Source organism: Pediculus humanus, genomic scaffold (genome assembly GCF_000006295.1).
Source record: "Pediculus humanus corporis 1103172107546 genomic scaffold, whole genome shotgun sequence".
Lineage (NCBI taxonomy): Eukaryota > Metazoa > Arthropoda > Insecta > Psocodea > Pediculidae > Pediculus > Pediculus humanus.
Window position 1 is genome coordinate 22407 of NW_002987161.1, and position 15848 is coordinate 38254.

General features: G+C 28.2%; 3 protein-coding genes across 3 annotated transcripts; 1 reads left to right on the top strand and 2 right to left on the bottom strand.

Annotated features, from left to right (window-relative positions):
• Nucleotides 1-1174: 1174 nt before the first annotated feature.
• Nucleotides 1175-4333, top strand: Phum_PHUM196660 (sulfate transporter, putative; the record flags this gene model as incomplete). Its single annotated transcript, XM_002425354.1, has 11 exons — nucleotides 1175-1340; nucleotides 1415-1671; nucleotides 1743-1938; nucleotides 2008-2228; nucleotides 2318-2744; nucleotides 2828-2989; nucleotides 3335-3475; nucleotides 3548-3693; nucleotides 3768-3932; nucleotides 4009-4162; nucleotides 4305-4333. 11 exons carry the CDS (start codon nucleotides 1175-1177, stop codon nucleotides 4331-4333), a joined length of 2064 nt encoding a protein of 687 aa, XP_002425399.1.
• Nucleotides 4334-6604: 2271 nt separating this feature from the next.
• Nucleotides 6605-11760, bottom strand: Phum_PHUM196670 (uncharacterized protein; the record flags this gene model as incomplete). Its single annotated transcript, XM_002425355.1, has 14 exons — nucleotides 6605-6757; nucleotides 7020-7140; nucleotides 7292-7525; nucleotides 7609-7737; nucleotides 8191-8388; nucleotides 8721-8777; nucleotides 8954-9189; nucleotides 9281-9484; nucleotides 9571-9772; nucleotides 9859-10062; nucleotides 10137-10378; nucleotides 10452-10537; nucleotides 10592-11542; nucleotides 11748-11760. The coding sequence occupies 14 exons, from the start codon at nucleotides 11758-11760 to the stop codon at nucleotides 6605-6607; spliced, it is 3030 nt and encodes a 1009-aa protein (XP_002425400.1).
• A 1185-nt stretch (nucleotides 11761-12945) lies between these two features.
• On the bottom strand, nucleotides 12946-14560 carry Phum_PHUM196680 (Dolichyl-phosphate beta-glucosyltransferase, putative; the record flags this gene model as incomplete). The annotated part of the gene is made up of 6 exons (XM_002425356.1): nucleotides 12946-13224; nucleotides 13410-13534; nucleotides 13673-13781; nucleotides 13858-14063; nucleotides 14156-14330; nucleotides 14489-14560. 6 exons carry the CDS (start codon nucleotides 14558-14560, stop codon nucleotides 12946-12948), a joined length of 966 nt encoding a protein of 321 aa, XP_002425401.1.
• Between the last annotated feature and the right edge of the window lie 1288 nt (nucleotides 14561-15848).

The following is a 15848-nucleotide window of genomic DNA, read 5'->3' on the forward strand; positions in this document are numbered from 1 at the left end:
TAGGGAAAATTAAGAAAAAAATTTATTTGTTTTTTTTTTTTTTTAAAATTAACGGGAAAAAATGACGGTTGAGATGATGATGATGATGATGATAATAATAATAAGGTAAGAGGAAAAAAAACCGTCATCAGACGGACATTTAAATTTTTCCTGTTTGAATGTTTTTGGTTTTAAGGTTTTTTTTTATTGACACGCAAAAACCTTCGGGAAAATAAAAATAAGGTTACTTTTTTTTCGGAAAATAATTAAAAATTAATAATAATGATAATAATAATAATAATAATAATAATAAATTATTTAAATGTCAACGGGAGGAGAAAAACATTCTTCCGGACACAAAAGACAAACGATGTCGTTTCTTTTTTTTTTTACGTTTCCTTATTTCCGTGACGTCATTTTAATTGATCGATTAATTTACGTATCGAATAAAAATTATTATTATTATTATTATTATTATTATTATTATTATTAATTAATCAATAATTAAATTTATCGAGGTTCGAATTTAGCGTCGGCGGTAAAATTTCGACCGTGAAAACTTTACCGGTTTAATTTAATTTTTTTTACTCAACCTGAAACCCCCGTACCCTCTCCTCCCACGCACCCTCCCTCTCCCCAGAGCCGTTCCCCTCCTCTCTCCCCGCCTCCCACTTCTCATTTTTCCCGTTGCAAAACGTTTTCAATTATCTTCTTCTTAACCGTTTATCTGTTAATTAGGTTGCGTCGTTTATTGACGTTTACTATGACACATAAGACAATCACATTCGAGACGCCTTTTTTTTCTTTTTTTTTTGGGGATTTTGCGTCGTCTTAATTGTTTTAATTTGTGCCCCCCTTGTGTGTCCTCTCGCATGCTCCTCCCCCCCTTCCCCCTTCACTCCCAACTCCCAACGAATTTAGATAAAGTAAATATAATTTAAAAGTATTTTTTTGTGTTCCTGTTGTTGTTGTTGTTTTCGTCGTATTTTTATGAGGAAAAAGAATTTTTTTTTAAAAATGATAATAGACGGATTGTGTTGATAATTATAAGAAAAAATTACCTGTAATAATTACTCGTAATTAAAAATCGTTTTTTTGTTTTCGTTTTTTGTTTTTCAGTTAACAATAAATAATCGTCGTATTTTTTTCTTTTTAAAATTTTCATCACTCAAAGAAAAATATTCGAGTTAATAAAATGAATAAAAATAACGGATTAAATACGAGCGAATTAATATTAACGGAAAATGTCGTCGCCGTTGATTTTTCCAGCAGGAATGGACTCGTAGATGATGGTAAAATAAAAGGAGAAGAAGAAGATACCATAATACAATTGGATGGACTCGGAAGTAATCAATTTACTCGTGAGTACTTTCACCTTTTCCCCCTAACCCCGATTTCGAGGAGAAAGAAAAATTTTCTTTTGTTTTCTTTACAGTCATGGAAGACGATGATGACGTAATAAAAAAAATAGTCGGAAAAGATCAATTTAAAAAATTGAGAAAATGTTTTAAACAAAAAATAAGGAAAAGTTTAACGAAAAAAATGTTGATGAGAAGGATACCGATATTAACGTGGTTACCAAAATACAACAGCAAAGATGCCGTCGGTGATTTTGTTGCCGGTTTAACCGTCGGTCTTACCGTCATACCACAAGCTTTAGCTTATTCCAGCATTGCAGGTTTACCACCACAGGTTTGTAGACTAACCGAAAAATTTTCTTTTTGTTTCGGAATCCTGAAAAAAAAAAAAAATTTTTTTTCCAGTACGGACTCTACAGTTCGTTTTTGGGTGCTTTGATTTACATTATTTTTGGTAGTTGTAAAGATGTACCCATGGGTCCGACAGCTATCATATCGATAATGACATATCAAGCTGTTCAAGGTCACGGAGTTGAATATTCCACGCTGTTGTGTTTCATAAGCGGATTGATACAACTTTTAATGGGAATCGTGGGATTAGGTACGTGTTAATCCAAATTTTTCCCTCTCTCACCTTCTAGAAATCCTTTTTAATTTCATTTATTTTCAGGTTTCATGATTGATTTCGTCAGCGGTCCTGTTTGTTCGGGATTTACATCCGCCGTCGCTTTAATCATCGTCACGTCACAAATAAAAGATATTTTCGGGATAGCGGAAACGGGAAATACATTTTTCGAAATGTGGATATCATTATTTAAAAATATGAATGACGTAAGACTTTGGGATACGGTTTTAGGCGTTTCATCGATTGTCATACTTCTTATAATGAAGGTAAGAAAAGTTCGAGTTTGGTTGATGAAATCCTGGAAAAATCGAGAAAGAAAGAAAGAAAGAAAAAAAATTAATTATTATTATTTTAGTGTTTGGGAAATTTCGAATTGGGTCCAAAAGATGGTACGAAAAAAAGTTTATCGGAAAAAATAATAACGAAAATATTTTGGATCGTCGGGTCATCGAGAAACGCCATATTGGTTTTATTATCAGGTTTTTTAGGTTATTTTTTCATGACACAAAATAATGATTTCGGAAATGGAGGGGATGAAGATGATGATTTTACCACGTATACTAATTTTACCGGTTTTACGAACGAATCGATAAAATCTCCTTTTTTATTAACCGGATACCTACCGGAAGGTATGCCGGAATTTAAAGTACCATCATTTGGTGGATTTGATAAAGATGGTAGACATATTGGTTTTATTGATATGATGACGGATATGGGTGTTCATTTGATTATATTACCCTTGATAGCACTATTAGAAAATATAGCAATTTGTAAAGCTTTTTGTAAGATCCTTTTTTTCCAGTTTTTTTCTTTTCAAAATTTTCCGATTACGTATGAAAACCGTTTCCTTTTTTTTTCTCGACAGCATCTGGAAAACCCGTGGATGCAACTCAAGAACTTATTGCCATGGGTTTATGTAACATCGGTAATTCATTCGTTCAAGGTTTTCCAGGATCGGGTTCTTTATCCAGGAGTGCAGTTAATAATGCTAGCGGCGTTCGAACGCCTCTCGGTGGTCTTTACACCGGTAAGTACTCGAAATGTTTATCCTCATAACTCGTTATTTATAACCATCATAAAAATTAAATCAACGACAGAAATTAATGACGTCACACTTTAATTTGTTTTTTTTTTTATTATTCACACTTTAATTACCTTACTCGATACTCGTCAATGAAATTTCAAACTTTTAAACGATGTTATTAATTTTAATTCTTTGTTTACATTTTTAATGTTTTTTTTTTTTTCGGTTGGGTTTCGCCTTGAAAAGTCTTCCCCCTCCCCATTTCCCCCTCCTCCTCCCCTAGAAACCGTAAGCCTTTTTTTTGGTTTCAGCCAGAGTTGTTTTACCTCGTGTTTTTATGTTTTCCAGGGGTCATCGTTATAGTCGCACTTTTATTTTTTACGCCATATTTTTATTTCATACCTAAAGCGTCATTGGCTGCTGTCATAATTGCTGCTGTCGTTTTCATGGTGGAAGTTAAAGTCGTTAAACCCATGTGGAGAACCAAAAGTAATTTAAAAAAATTTTTTTTTTTTTTTAAATTTATTTTTTTATTCTCTCTCTCTCTTTCTTTCTATCCAGAAAGTGATTTGATTCCCGGTTTTGGAACATTTATAGCATGTTTAGTTTTAAAATTAGAATTTGGGATTTTATTAGGGATCATAATACAAATATTATTTTTACTTTATAATGCTGCGAGACCGAAAATACACATGCAAAAAATTACCGTGAGTTTTTTTTTTGATTATTGCTGGAGAATTTTTTTGTAGCGTGATGAGTAAAAAAATAACCGTTTTTCCAGACGAAATCTGGAATAGAATATTTAAGATTAACACCAGATCGATGTCTTATATTTCCATCCGTCGATTACGTACGAAATATCGTTACGAAACATAGCATAAAACAAGGAATTCCTGTCGTTATTGATTGTTCTCATATATACGGTGCTGATTTTACCGCAGCAAAGGTAATCACGTGACCATTTCGTTCTTTTAACATCAAAGGAAACAATAACGATTTATCGATGAATTTATTTCCGGTAGGTTATAGAAAGTTTAAGTCGGGATTTTGTACAAAGGAAACAACCTTTGCTTTTTTACAATTTAAAAGCGAGCGTCGTATCCGTTTTCGAAGGTTTACAACCGGAAGAATTTGTTACCTTTTACGAACACGATGATTTGGACGAATTGTTAAGAAGTGAGTTGAAACATTTTACGATAATACACCTGACTATCCTTTTGCCCTTTGACCTTATCATCCTTACCCTTATCAATACGTCACCCGATTCATATTCAATAATGATTAATTAATTTTTTTTTTTTTTTCTATCTTCCCACAGGAAAAGTTTTTGAAAAAGCAAATTCTTAGTTTTTATGACGTCACGGGGTCAGCAAAAAGGTAAGTTTAAAATTATTATTATTATACTTTTTATATATTATCTAATCCCACGACGAAATCGACGAAATAAATATTTATTATTATTATTATCATTATCGTATTTTGTTGATAATTATACGAATTATTTATATTTTTAATCGTTTTTATAATCGTTTTTTAGCCTTTGGAAAAATAATTAAGGTACGCGAAGGGATAGTTTTTCATTATGACGTCATTAAAATTTTAAACAAATTAAAAATCGGTTTAAATAATTAAAAAAAAAAAAAAAGAAAATAGTACGACAAAATAAATATTTACGTGTATTGATTAAAATTATATATATTTACAAAAAAAAAAATTATTAATGATGATAATAATACTAATATCCGATTTTATCATTATTATTATCAAACAATATTTTTCCTTTTTTTAAATTACATTCGAATTACAATAATAAATAATAATAATAATAAAAAAATTCACAATTTAAGTGTATTTCCATTAAAATATACATTAAAAAAAAAAAATGAAAAATACAAAGTTGTGGCACAATATCACTCCATAATTATCATTATTATTATTAATTATTATTACTAATTAATATCACGAAAGGGAGAAAACAACCATCGGGGGGAGGGGGGGGACTTAATTTAATAACATACACTCGAATTAATTATTTTGATTATTTAAAATTTTTTTTTGGAAGTTTTCGTGTTGGAAAAATTCAAGGGACATTTCTGACTTTACCCCCTTGACCTCCCCCTTCTTCCCGCTCGCACGCACGCACCCACGGTCCCCCACATTCGGAAGAACATCAATTAATAAATGTATAATATAAAAATATAAATATGTCGATACAAAGTTTTCTCTTTCTCTTTCTTACACTCTTAAAATATTTTTTTTCTATTAATCGAATGAAAATTTTTTTTTTTTTTTTTATATGAAATAAAAAAATGAATGAATGAATGAATGAAAATCCGTACGATAATGATGATAATGATAATGATAATAACGGTGATACAAGAATAAATATTTTTTGTTTTTCGGTTCCTATATTTCATTCACACGCTTATCTTTTTCGATTGATTTTTTTTCCGTTTTCGTTTGTCTTAATTAAAATTTTTATTATTATTATTATTATTATTATCCACCATTAAACACGACAAGGCTACTTGTCGGAGTTTTTAAGTATTTATCCGAGGTTTCTACCCGATTCCTTAGGGACAAATACTCGAATTTCGGTGGTGCCACTTATTATTATAAGATAGCACCACATCAATTCTTGAAAGTCTTCCTGAGTCCGTCTTTTTTTTCGATGGGAACGATTTGTCTCCTGAACTGGGCTCCGGTGACTAACATCTTTGGAGTGGCCAGGATCAGAAGCAGTGAAATTCACATTCTCGTCGAGCTGCCTCAGGTCGACAGTAGAACAAGATTTGTTTTTTGGTTCTTACTTTGTCTTGTTCTCATTTTTTTTTTTTTTTTTTTTTTTTTGCTCTTTTTTAAGCCAACAGCACGTGGCGTTCTCAGACGGTCACCCATCCAAGTTTGCACCACGCCCGATGCTGCTTAACTTCGGTGATCGTACGGGAACCGGTGTGACCAGCACGCTATGGCCGTTGGCTTTTTATTATTATTATTATTATTATTATTATTATTATTATTATTCTGACGGACGTTCGAAACGTGTGTGCGTACACGCGTAAACCTGCGTATACATTTTCACATGACCTTGCGTAAAATCACGCACGGCAAATAATCCGGAAAAAACAAAAAAAAAAAAAAAAATTCACATTTAAAATTTGAAATTTTATTATTATTATTATTTTTTTTTTGACGTCATTCGTCCTCGGATTATTATTATTATTATTATTATTATTATTATTATTATTATTATTACTACTTATATTTTTGTCTTAAAAACAATTTTTTTCAACTTTGAACTTTATATGAAATTTTTATTTTTTTCTTTTCTTATCAAATCTCGGGGATTCACCTAAAAAATGTGATTTGATTTTTTTTTTTGTAAATAAAACACAACCTTTAATTGTTAATTAGATAAAAAGAAAGAGAGAGAGAGAGAGAGAGAAAGACTAAAATAGAGAGAACAATAAAAATCACAATCGTTAACATAATAATAATAATAATAATACTTCGAAACGTATAAAAAAAAAAGAAAAAAAAATTGGAAGAATTTATTAACGCCCTTTTTTCTTTTCTTTTAAACAAAAAATTAATAAAATTATTATTATTATTATTTTCTCACTCCGACGACGTTGACGTTTCCGGTTGACGTTTTTCTTTTTCGTCGTCGTTTTTCTTTGATTTCCGGTCTGATTTTTCAAAATTTACATTTTCCTTCGGCGACGACGTGAACAAAACCAAATCGATCATGTTGGGCACCACCATGGCTTTCTAAACGTAAATAAAGTTGAGTTTAAAACCCAAATTTTTCCATTTTGTCCCCACACCCCCACCCCCTCCCCCCGGCATAATGATTTCTACCTCTCCCCACCCGCCCCTCCCCCACGTGTACGATACGAGGGTAACTTTCGTTACATTCGCTAGTAAACGACAAAATTTTTTTTTTTTTTTTGTTCTTCTTTGTTGTTTTTCCTTTTTAATTTTCCGGAAAATTTATTATCATTATTATTATTATTATTATTATTATTATTACCTTCAATTCGTGTAAAATTTTCTTTTGCAAGTAATTTTTTATGTGTGAAAACCTCACGGATTTTTCTCCTATTTTAGGATTCGCTGAAAATACAAGAAACGGCATTTCGCGAAATCCGTACCTGGAACACAAATACGCAAAAAAAAAAAAAAAAAAAAAAAAAAACGTTACTTTAATAATAATAATAATATTTTTCTTTCCCTCCTTTTGCTGAAGGGGCGGGAACGTGAGGGGGAGAGGGAGGGGAGGAGGAGGAGGGGCGGAAAACTCACCAAAATCTATCGCTCGGCGGTGGCGGTATATTGACGGCAAGCGTACCGCTACAACTTTTTATTTCCAACGTTAATTTGAGATTCGTGGCCGACACGTTCGCTATGGCTTTTTGAACGTATTTCGTTTGGGCAACGGATTTGAAATATTTCGACTGAGCCACGTTTTCAAACATGCGAAATAATTTTTTGCTCGACCTCCGATTTTTCGGATACCTTCTCAAATGCGATTCGACCCTGTCACGAAAAAAAAATTATTATTATTATTATTATTATTATTATTCCGTCGGGAAAACTCATTTCCCAAAAAAATCACTCACGAAGAGACATCGTTGTCTTGATTTGTCGCCGACGCGGAAGGAGTGGATTCGTTTTCGTTATCGTCCAATTCTTCGTCCGACGATTCTGCAGAATCTTCGACTTCGCTGTCGAAAATGGGAGATCGTCTGCTTCCACGGAATAAAAATAAAAAATATTAATAATAATAATAATAATTGTAATCGTTGAAATCGTTTGTTGTAAACAATAACGATGACGTCACTACGAAATAAAGAACTAGGACTAGGACTGGAGAAAAAAAAACTTACGAATTTTCTTTTTCCTCATCATCGTTTGGAAAATTTTCCAATTCGGATTCGAATTCATTTCTTCACACGCGTGTAATTGCACGGGTTAGTATTCGAATAATAATAATAAAAAAAATAATAATAATAATACTAATAATAATAATAATTAATTATAAAAATTTTTTAATTGCAATCGCATAAACGTGTAAAAAACAAACAAACAAAACACACACGGAGGAACAAACGTTTCGTTCGAATTTTTTCCGAACTTTTTGTTCTTTTTTTTTTGGGGGGGCGGGAAAAGCGATAAAAAGGATTTGAGTTTGGAAAACTTACTCGGGTATACTTTCAAGTCCCCTATTAATGATTAATTCAGCTGCTTTTCTTATTTCGCGATACAATTTAGATTCGTAGGTGAGGGAACTTGATGTCGAACTCGGCGGCGTTTTCGTTATTGATTTTTCAAATTCATTTTCAACGGATTCGTTGTTTTTAAGTTCTGACGATTTTTCGACTTTGTTCGGGGTTAAAGAGCTTCAAAATTTTAAACATTATCAAACCATTTTGTTTTTTGTGTAAATTTTACGTTTAAAAATTAACAAAAGTAAAAAATTATCACCCGAAAAAAAAAAAAAAAAAACGAGCCGATATCAAAATAACTAACTCAATGTGATAAAACCCAACAAAGCTTTTTTTTTTTTTTCATATCAAATTTTTTTTTAACGTGCACATACAAAAATCAACTACATCAAAATCAAAAAAAAAAAAAAAAAAAAAAAATACAAAAACTAAAAGCCGAAAAGCAAAAAGTGGAGAGAGAGAGAGAGAGAGAGAGAGAGAAAAAAAAGCAATTAAATCAAACTCACGATTCTTTGGTCAACGAACGTTCTCTCAATATTTTTGATTTTTTCTTTCCTTTTTCCCTAAATCAAAACAATTTTTTTTTTTTTAAATTTTTTTATATAAACAATCAAAGAGCCTTTCGATTATAAAAAAAAAAAACTTTCTTAATAAAAAAATCCTTGTTGAATTGAATAAATCCCCGCCGCAAACGACAATTGTTAATTATTATTTATAAAAAAAAAAAAAAAAAACTCACACTTTATTATCAATTGAATCCCTCAACGTTTCTCTTTCTTCTTCGATTCCCTTTTGAAGTTTAACAAGATTGAGATGAGTTTGAATTGTTAATTTTATCAATCCCTCAAATGTCACGTCCATGTCGAACCACAATCCACATTCGTCAATGTAAGGTTGAGAAACTTTATGAATAATCGGACCTGTTTTACCCAAATCCAATTCAATGACTTCAATGTCTTCGATGTAGTACGGTAACTACAGGAGAGAGAGAGAGAAAAAAAAATTAAAATTACGACGATACTCCATCGGTCAAGTTGAATTTTTTTTTTTTAAATACAAAACTCACTCTAACGGAATTTAATTTTTTATGTATTTTTTCTTGAATTTTTGATAGCCAATATGGACTCCGAAAAACGTCGAATAAAATCCTATTTAAAAATGCATTTAACCACTGCGTCTCCATTTTCGAATACGTCCTACTACTACTACTACTTTCATCGCTTCCGCTATCACTTCGAGGTACCTTGTAATTTTGCAAACTGATTTTCTCCTGAATAATTAATAAAATTTTTTCTTTTTTATAATTATCCTTTTTTAAATTGTCATTGCAATTTAAAATTTTGTAATTTAACTTACGTCGACGAATTTGGCCATATATTGTAAATATTCATCGATTTGAGCCGTGTCGGGATCGAAATATAATTTTTCAAAAGGAGTCGAAACATCTTTTTTAGGACTTTCGTTTAACGACTCGTTTTCGTTTTTTCTTCCGAAAGGTTTTTCAGTGGACTGTTCTGGAGTGTTGACGGCTCGACTTGCTGACAATAATCGTCTGTACCTATTAAAGTAAATTATTATTATTATTATTATTATTATTATTAAAAAAAAAAAATACAAATTTTAGTATTCATTGTAAATACCAACCATTCTTCCTTTTGTCGGTCACACCTTGCAAATATATATAGACTAGTTTTAGAGTGATTACTTAGTGTCAAATTTAACCCGGTATCTACGCTATCTATCGATTCTGTATTTTCTTTGTTTTCACCATCTTTTTCTTTCATTCTTTCCCCGATGAATGAATCAGATTTTAAATGTATGACAATGGGATACTTTTTACTGTACAATCTGAAATATGGGTTTTATGTGAGTTTGTTAGTTGAAAATTTATCAGGTATTAATATGAACGTTGATGGTTGTACCTTTTTTTTGTTAAACCTTCGGGCATGAGAAACACGTTGCAACCGCCAATGTTGTAAATTCGTTGACTAATGAATTGCATTTTATACTCGGGTTCGTCAAAAGTCGCTCTTTTACGAATTTTCCCTTTAGGCCGAGAAAGTTTTAATATCGTATTATCGAGTTCTAAATAAGCAGGAGTAGTTTGAGAAACGGAATAATAATCTGGATCGTAAAAGGGATGCAAATATTCATTAACCCACACCTGAAAAAAAAAAAAAAAAATTTACGTGGGTTCGATAATAAATTTAAAAACAAAAAAAAAAAAAGATTCCTACCCCGTCGACGTTTTTAGGTGAAGGTATTTTTAATGGAGGTAATTTTTTGTAATCTGGAGCGCAAGATCCTTGATGAACGATGTCGTCTATATGTAAATAATTTTTAATTTTTAAACAAAACAATACTATTAATAAACAACAAACAAATCCTCTTGCGAAATCGGACATTGGCATGTAAACAAGAATACTAATTCCAATCAGAAACGTAATTGTGTACATTTCAGGAGATTGCATTGTACTGAAAATATTTGCACACACTGATAATATTTCATTTCTATTGGGTGGTGGTTGCGAACCTCCAAGAGTCATTTGAATGGATGAATCATCAAGTGCATCTCCCGATGTGGAATCAAAATTTTCATCAGCTTCAACACCTGATTCAATTTCATCAGACACATTACTGGAGGTCAATACATTATTGTTATCAGTTTTTGGTGTTATTATTTTAATTTGTGAAATTTTCAAAAAATCTGGAACCTCTTTCTGATTAACTCTGTGTCGAAGTTCCGATTCTGCTTCTATTTCCGACTTTGCATTTTGTAAGGCTGCATCTAAAGTTGTTGAAAGCATGTCGTTAGTTTTATTAATAACTTCTTTAAGTGATAAATTTAAATCTTCCGAGTCTTTCCATTGTTCTGAAATTTTAGAACTTTCTGATGTATCTTCAGAATCTGACATACTGGAATTATCTTTACTGCTCGTTAACTTAGCAGGAGTATTTTTATTCAATTCTTTCTTGTCTGACTGTAATTCGGCTAATTTTTCTTCATGATTTTTATTTAATTTTCCTCTAATTCTAGTTAATTTTTTCCAAGATTCGAAAGGATTTGAAAAAGGAGACTCATAGGTACAATCAACACTTATAGATCTTCCTGAAAAGGTCCAACAATCATTATGAGTCTCACTTTTTTCTTCTCTGCTATGAGATTTTTCTAAACTTCCTATTGGTAAAAATGAAAGTTTAGTCTCTGAATTAACATCTTCTTTTTTAATAGTGTCTTTGGTTGAAACAGGTGAAATTTCTTCTAATTCTTTACTAATCGCATCAAATCTATATCCTATTTGAGGACTAATAGACCTTTTTATTTTACCTACAATATTTTTTTTAGGGATATTAATTAATTTACTAATAATTATTAACCATTATTCAATTTATTTTTAGTAAACAATAGGTTCAATATGTTACTTAAATTAAACAAAGTAAAACATTTAGATTTTTTTAAAAAACAACAACAAAACCAATTTTTTTTCAACTAATATACTAATACAAAAAAAAATTTAATTACAAACTCTTACTTGATTCACTCATAGTAAAAATTTTTTTTGGTTAATCCAAACTTTCAATAAAAAAAGAAAATAAATCGTAGTCAGAATAATCAAATTAACTTTTTAATTACATTTTAGTTCACTATATAATACTTTATAAGCAGCTTATTTAAACTGCTATTTTTTCTTTCCTTCCAATCATTCTCTAATACTTAATTTCTAAATTGAATATTGTAGTTAGGACATGACTGTTACATTTACTATCAAATATCAGTTTGATTCACAAAATTCAGATTCGAATGTTTACTTCTTTACAAACAATAATACGTATGAAAAAAAATTTTTTAAGGATTTATTTTTATCAAAAAACAACTGTTTGTTTTCTCTCTTAAAATAAATAATCTTTTATAATTACATTGTATTTCTTTTTCCTTAACATTTCTTTACTATTACAATAATTTACGCCATACATTTAAGTATACTATACTGAAACCGTTTTGTAAAAATCTAATTCCACGATAATTTCAAAAAAAAAAGTTTGTCATTAATTTTTAATGATAAGTAACGAAGTGTTCATCTTAAATTATAGCATCGTTAATTGAAAACTTCAATATAAAAATTTACTAAAAATTTTAAAATAAATTTTAAATTTATTTATTTAAAATTAATTAGGCTTTTCGTTCGTTTTAACTTACATAATAATTTTAAAATATGGTTTCCATTACAGACAAATTTTATTATTTTAAATTATTATTTAAGTTATAAAATAATAATTTAAATTTCAAAAAAAAATATTGATTTTCAGATCAATTTTTAATAAAATTTATTTGGTTAAAGGTTATAAAACATATTTTCTAAAAATTAAAATTAATCAAAATTTAATTATGAATTGAGATTTTCAGATTTTTCAACCATTATTTCTTTTTATCAAATTTAAATTTTTCCAACTAGTGCAATATAATGACAGGTCATATTAATAAAATAAAATAAAATTCAAAAATAATAAATAAATTTATTTAGTAAAAAAGAATGTGCTTTGTTTCGAAGAAAATTAACAAATTAAATTTCTTCATTATTCTATAATAAGTCTACAGAATTTTATTAAAAAAAATTTTAATATAAAAAATTTAACAAATACCGAGTTTGTGTAAAATTAAAAAATTGCACTTAAACTCATATAAAAAATTTTTTAATATTAATTATTGTGATAAATAATTTTTTTGATTAATTAATTTTTTAACTTCCAAGCCCCAATTTTATATTTAAACCATATTAAACATAAATCTCTACCCATTTGAAGCCAAGATAAAACTGGAACAAGTTTTGAACCCTCAATTTCCGTCCATCGAACTGAAACTTCAGAAGTAGGGATTTCTAATTTTTCAGCAATGTAAAGTAGCTCCACATCAAATGCCCACCTCTGAACATGTAAAGATTGAAAACATTTATTTGCTGTTCTTCTTGTAAACATTTTAAATCCACACTGTGTATCCTTTATTGTTCGAACCTATCAAAAAGAATTTTCGAAATAACTTAAAAGCTAAATTTATCTACATTACATGAAATAATTGTTAAATATTTAAACAAATTTGTTTTGTTTTTTTAAATATTCTAGTAGTAGCAATTTTTAAAATTTTCTTATGAAGTTTAAAATCGTTTTCATTTTTAATAAATTTTAAATTAAATACTTACAGCGGTTAACCACACTAAAAAATGAAAACCATGCATAAGAATGTTTCTAAAAAATGATCTGTTAGCAATTGCTTCTTTTTCTAAATGAGCTCTTGATCCACAAATTATACCATCTGAGTTAGATGCTAGTTCAGGGTACTCTTTATAATTACCTAAAATGATTATATTAATGTATTAAACCAAAAATTTATGAATTTTAATAAAAATCTTTCAAGTGAAATTTATAAAAACTCATTAAAGAATAATAATGTTGTTTAAATTACATTTTATTAATAATTTCATAGCTAATTCTAATTTAGAAATGTCTTCAAATTTTGTAGCACCATCGGCATCAGCGAATAATATTAAAGCACCTCTACTGCTTTGAACACCCTGAAAGGTAAGTGGCATATTTTTTATTTTATTTTTTAATTTTTTTGTATTTTGTATTTTGTTTTTTAATTTTTACCAAGCAAACTGCTCCTCCTTTCCCTCTATTTTTTTCCAATTCTAACACTCTGACTTTATCAGTGCCATATTTTTCACAATATTGCATTGCAATTGAAACTGTTTTATCCGTAGAACCATCACTGACGATAATAACTTCATATTTGAAACTGTCACCTGATTTTTGATTTTCCAAATAATTTAAACATTCGTCTAACATAGGTTTAACTAAAAAACAAAAAAAATTTTCTCATTCATAATATACTTTTAATCGTACATAACCATGTTAATAATAATGATAATAGTGTAATATAACATACGTCTTTTGGCTTCATTGTAAGCAGGTACAACAACACTTAAATGCACACTAAAGGAATCATTAAGAGAGGGAAACTTTTGTGTTTTTTTCACAACAGGATCATAAAAACTTTCTTCCTTTTTTGTCTTGTATATATCCGGATACGGTTGTACATATTTTTTTACCACAATGCACAACTGAAACAAAAAATATTATGTTTAATACATAACCCTAGAAATTTTTTTTTTACTTAATTTAACTACTGTAGGGAATATCAGAAAGTAAATTTTAAAAATGCAAATGCAAATAACCATTAAAATCAGGAATTAAAATAATTTCAAATAAATTTACTTACCAAAACGAACAATATGCAAGTTAAAAAAATAACATATAATAGAATATCTAAAAGTGACGTGGAAAATGTCATTTTTTAAAAATTGTATAAAGAAGTACCGGCCACATTAACGTTTTTTACATTGATAATTTCTACGAATTAAATAAATTTAAATATATTAAATACTTTATGGATATTAAAAAAAAATTATTAATTCGAACAAGCTGTGATTAAAACTGATATGACAAAAAAAAAAAAAAAAAACGTAAACGTTTTTAATAAGATAACGTCTACTATAATCACTCGTTAATCACCCATGTTGTTATTTATTTATTTTTTTTGAATTTTTAAAGGTTTAAATTAAAATTTTATAAAAGACTAAAAAGTACTTGCAAAATGTTTTCCCATGACCATTTTAATTATTTACATAAAAAACCATCATGTTTTCAAAATAACGGTCAGGATATTTAGGCAGGATAATTAAAAAAAAAACCAACTTATTAATTAATCTATTTATTTATTTATTTATTTTCTAAAATTTATTTCCAATCCAATATTTTATTTTATATATAAATCATAAAATTAAAATTTTAATAATGATTATTACATGTTTTAGGAAAACAATAAAAATAAATGAGCATTTATAATAATTATAAAAATTCATTAAATAATAATAATAATATGTAATTTGATTTTTAAAAAAAAACCTGATACCTTTTATTTATGAGCTTTCATTACCATACCAAATCAAAACAAAATAAATAAATAAATAAATAAATGGCAGTGAATTCATTAAATTTTTTTCCCCATACATAACTTTAAAAATAAATTTACATTGTTTTTTTTTATTTTTTACATAATAAAAAATTTTAACTTTTATCGAGAGGCAAAATATAAAACAAAAAAAAGGTAAATATTTATCGGTACAATTAATTTTAATAAATAAAAATTTACAAAATAAAATAAAAAAATTAATTAATTTATTAATTAGACATTGAAAATTAATTATGTGTATATATATATATATTTATTTATTTATTACTTCCCTTAAATTTTTATACATGATCACATAATTTTATTTAATAATGTACATAAGTTTAAAATACTGAAATGTATATTAACTATATATATATATATATATTATTGCAATTTTTATTATTAAATTGGGATTTTTAAAAAATCAGCAATATAAAAATATACCTGAAACCAAAAAAAAATGAATAATATTTATTTATTTATTTATTTATTTATCAAATTTGATGTTTTAATTAAATTAATTTAAAAAATAATAAATTATTATTCTGAGCATAATTTTTCATTCAACTAACATAAAAAAATTTAATTCGACAAATTATTGTTCTACTTTTTTACATATATATAT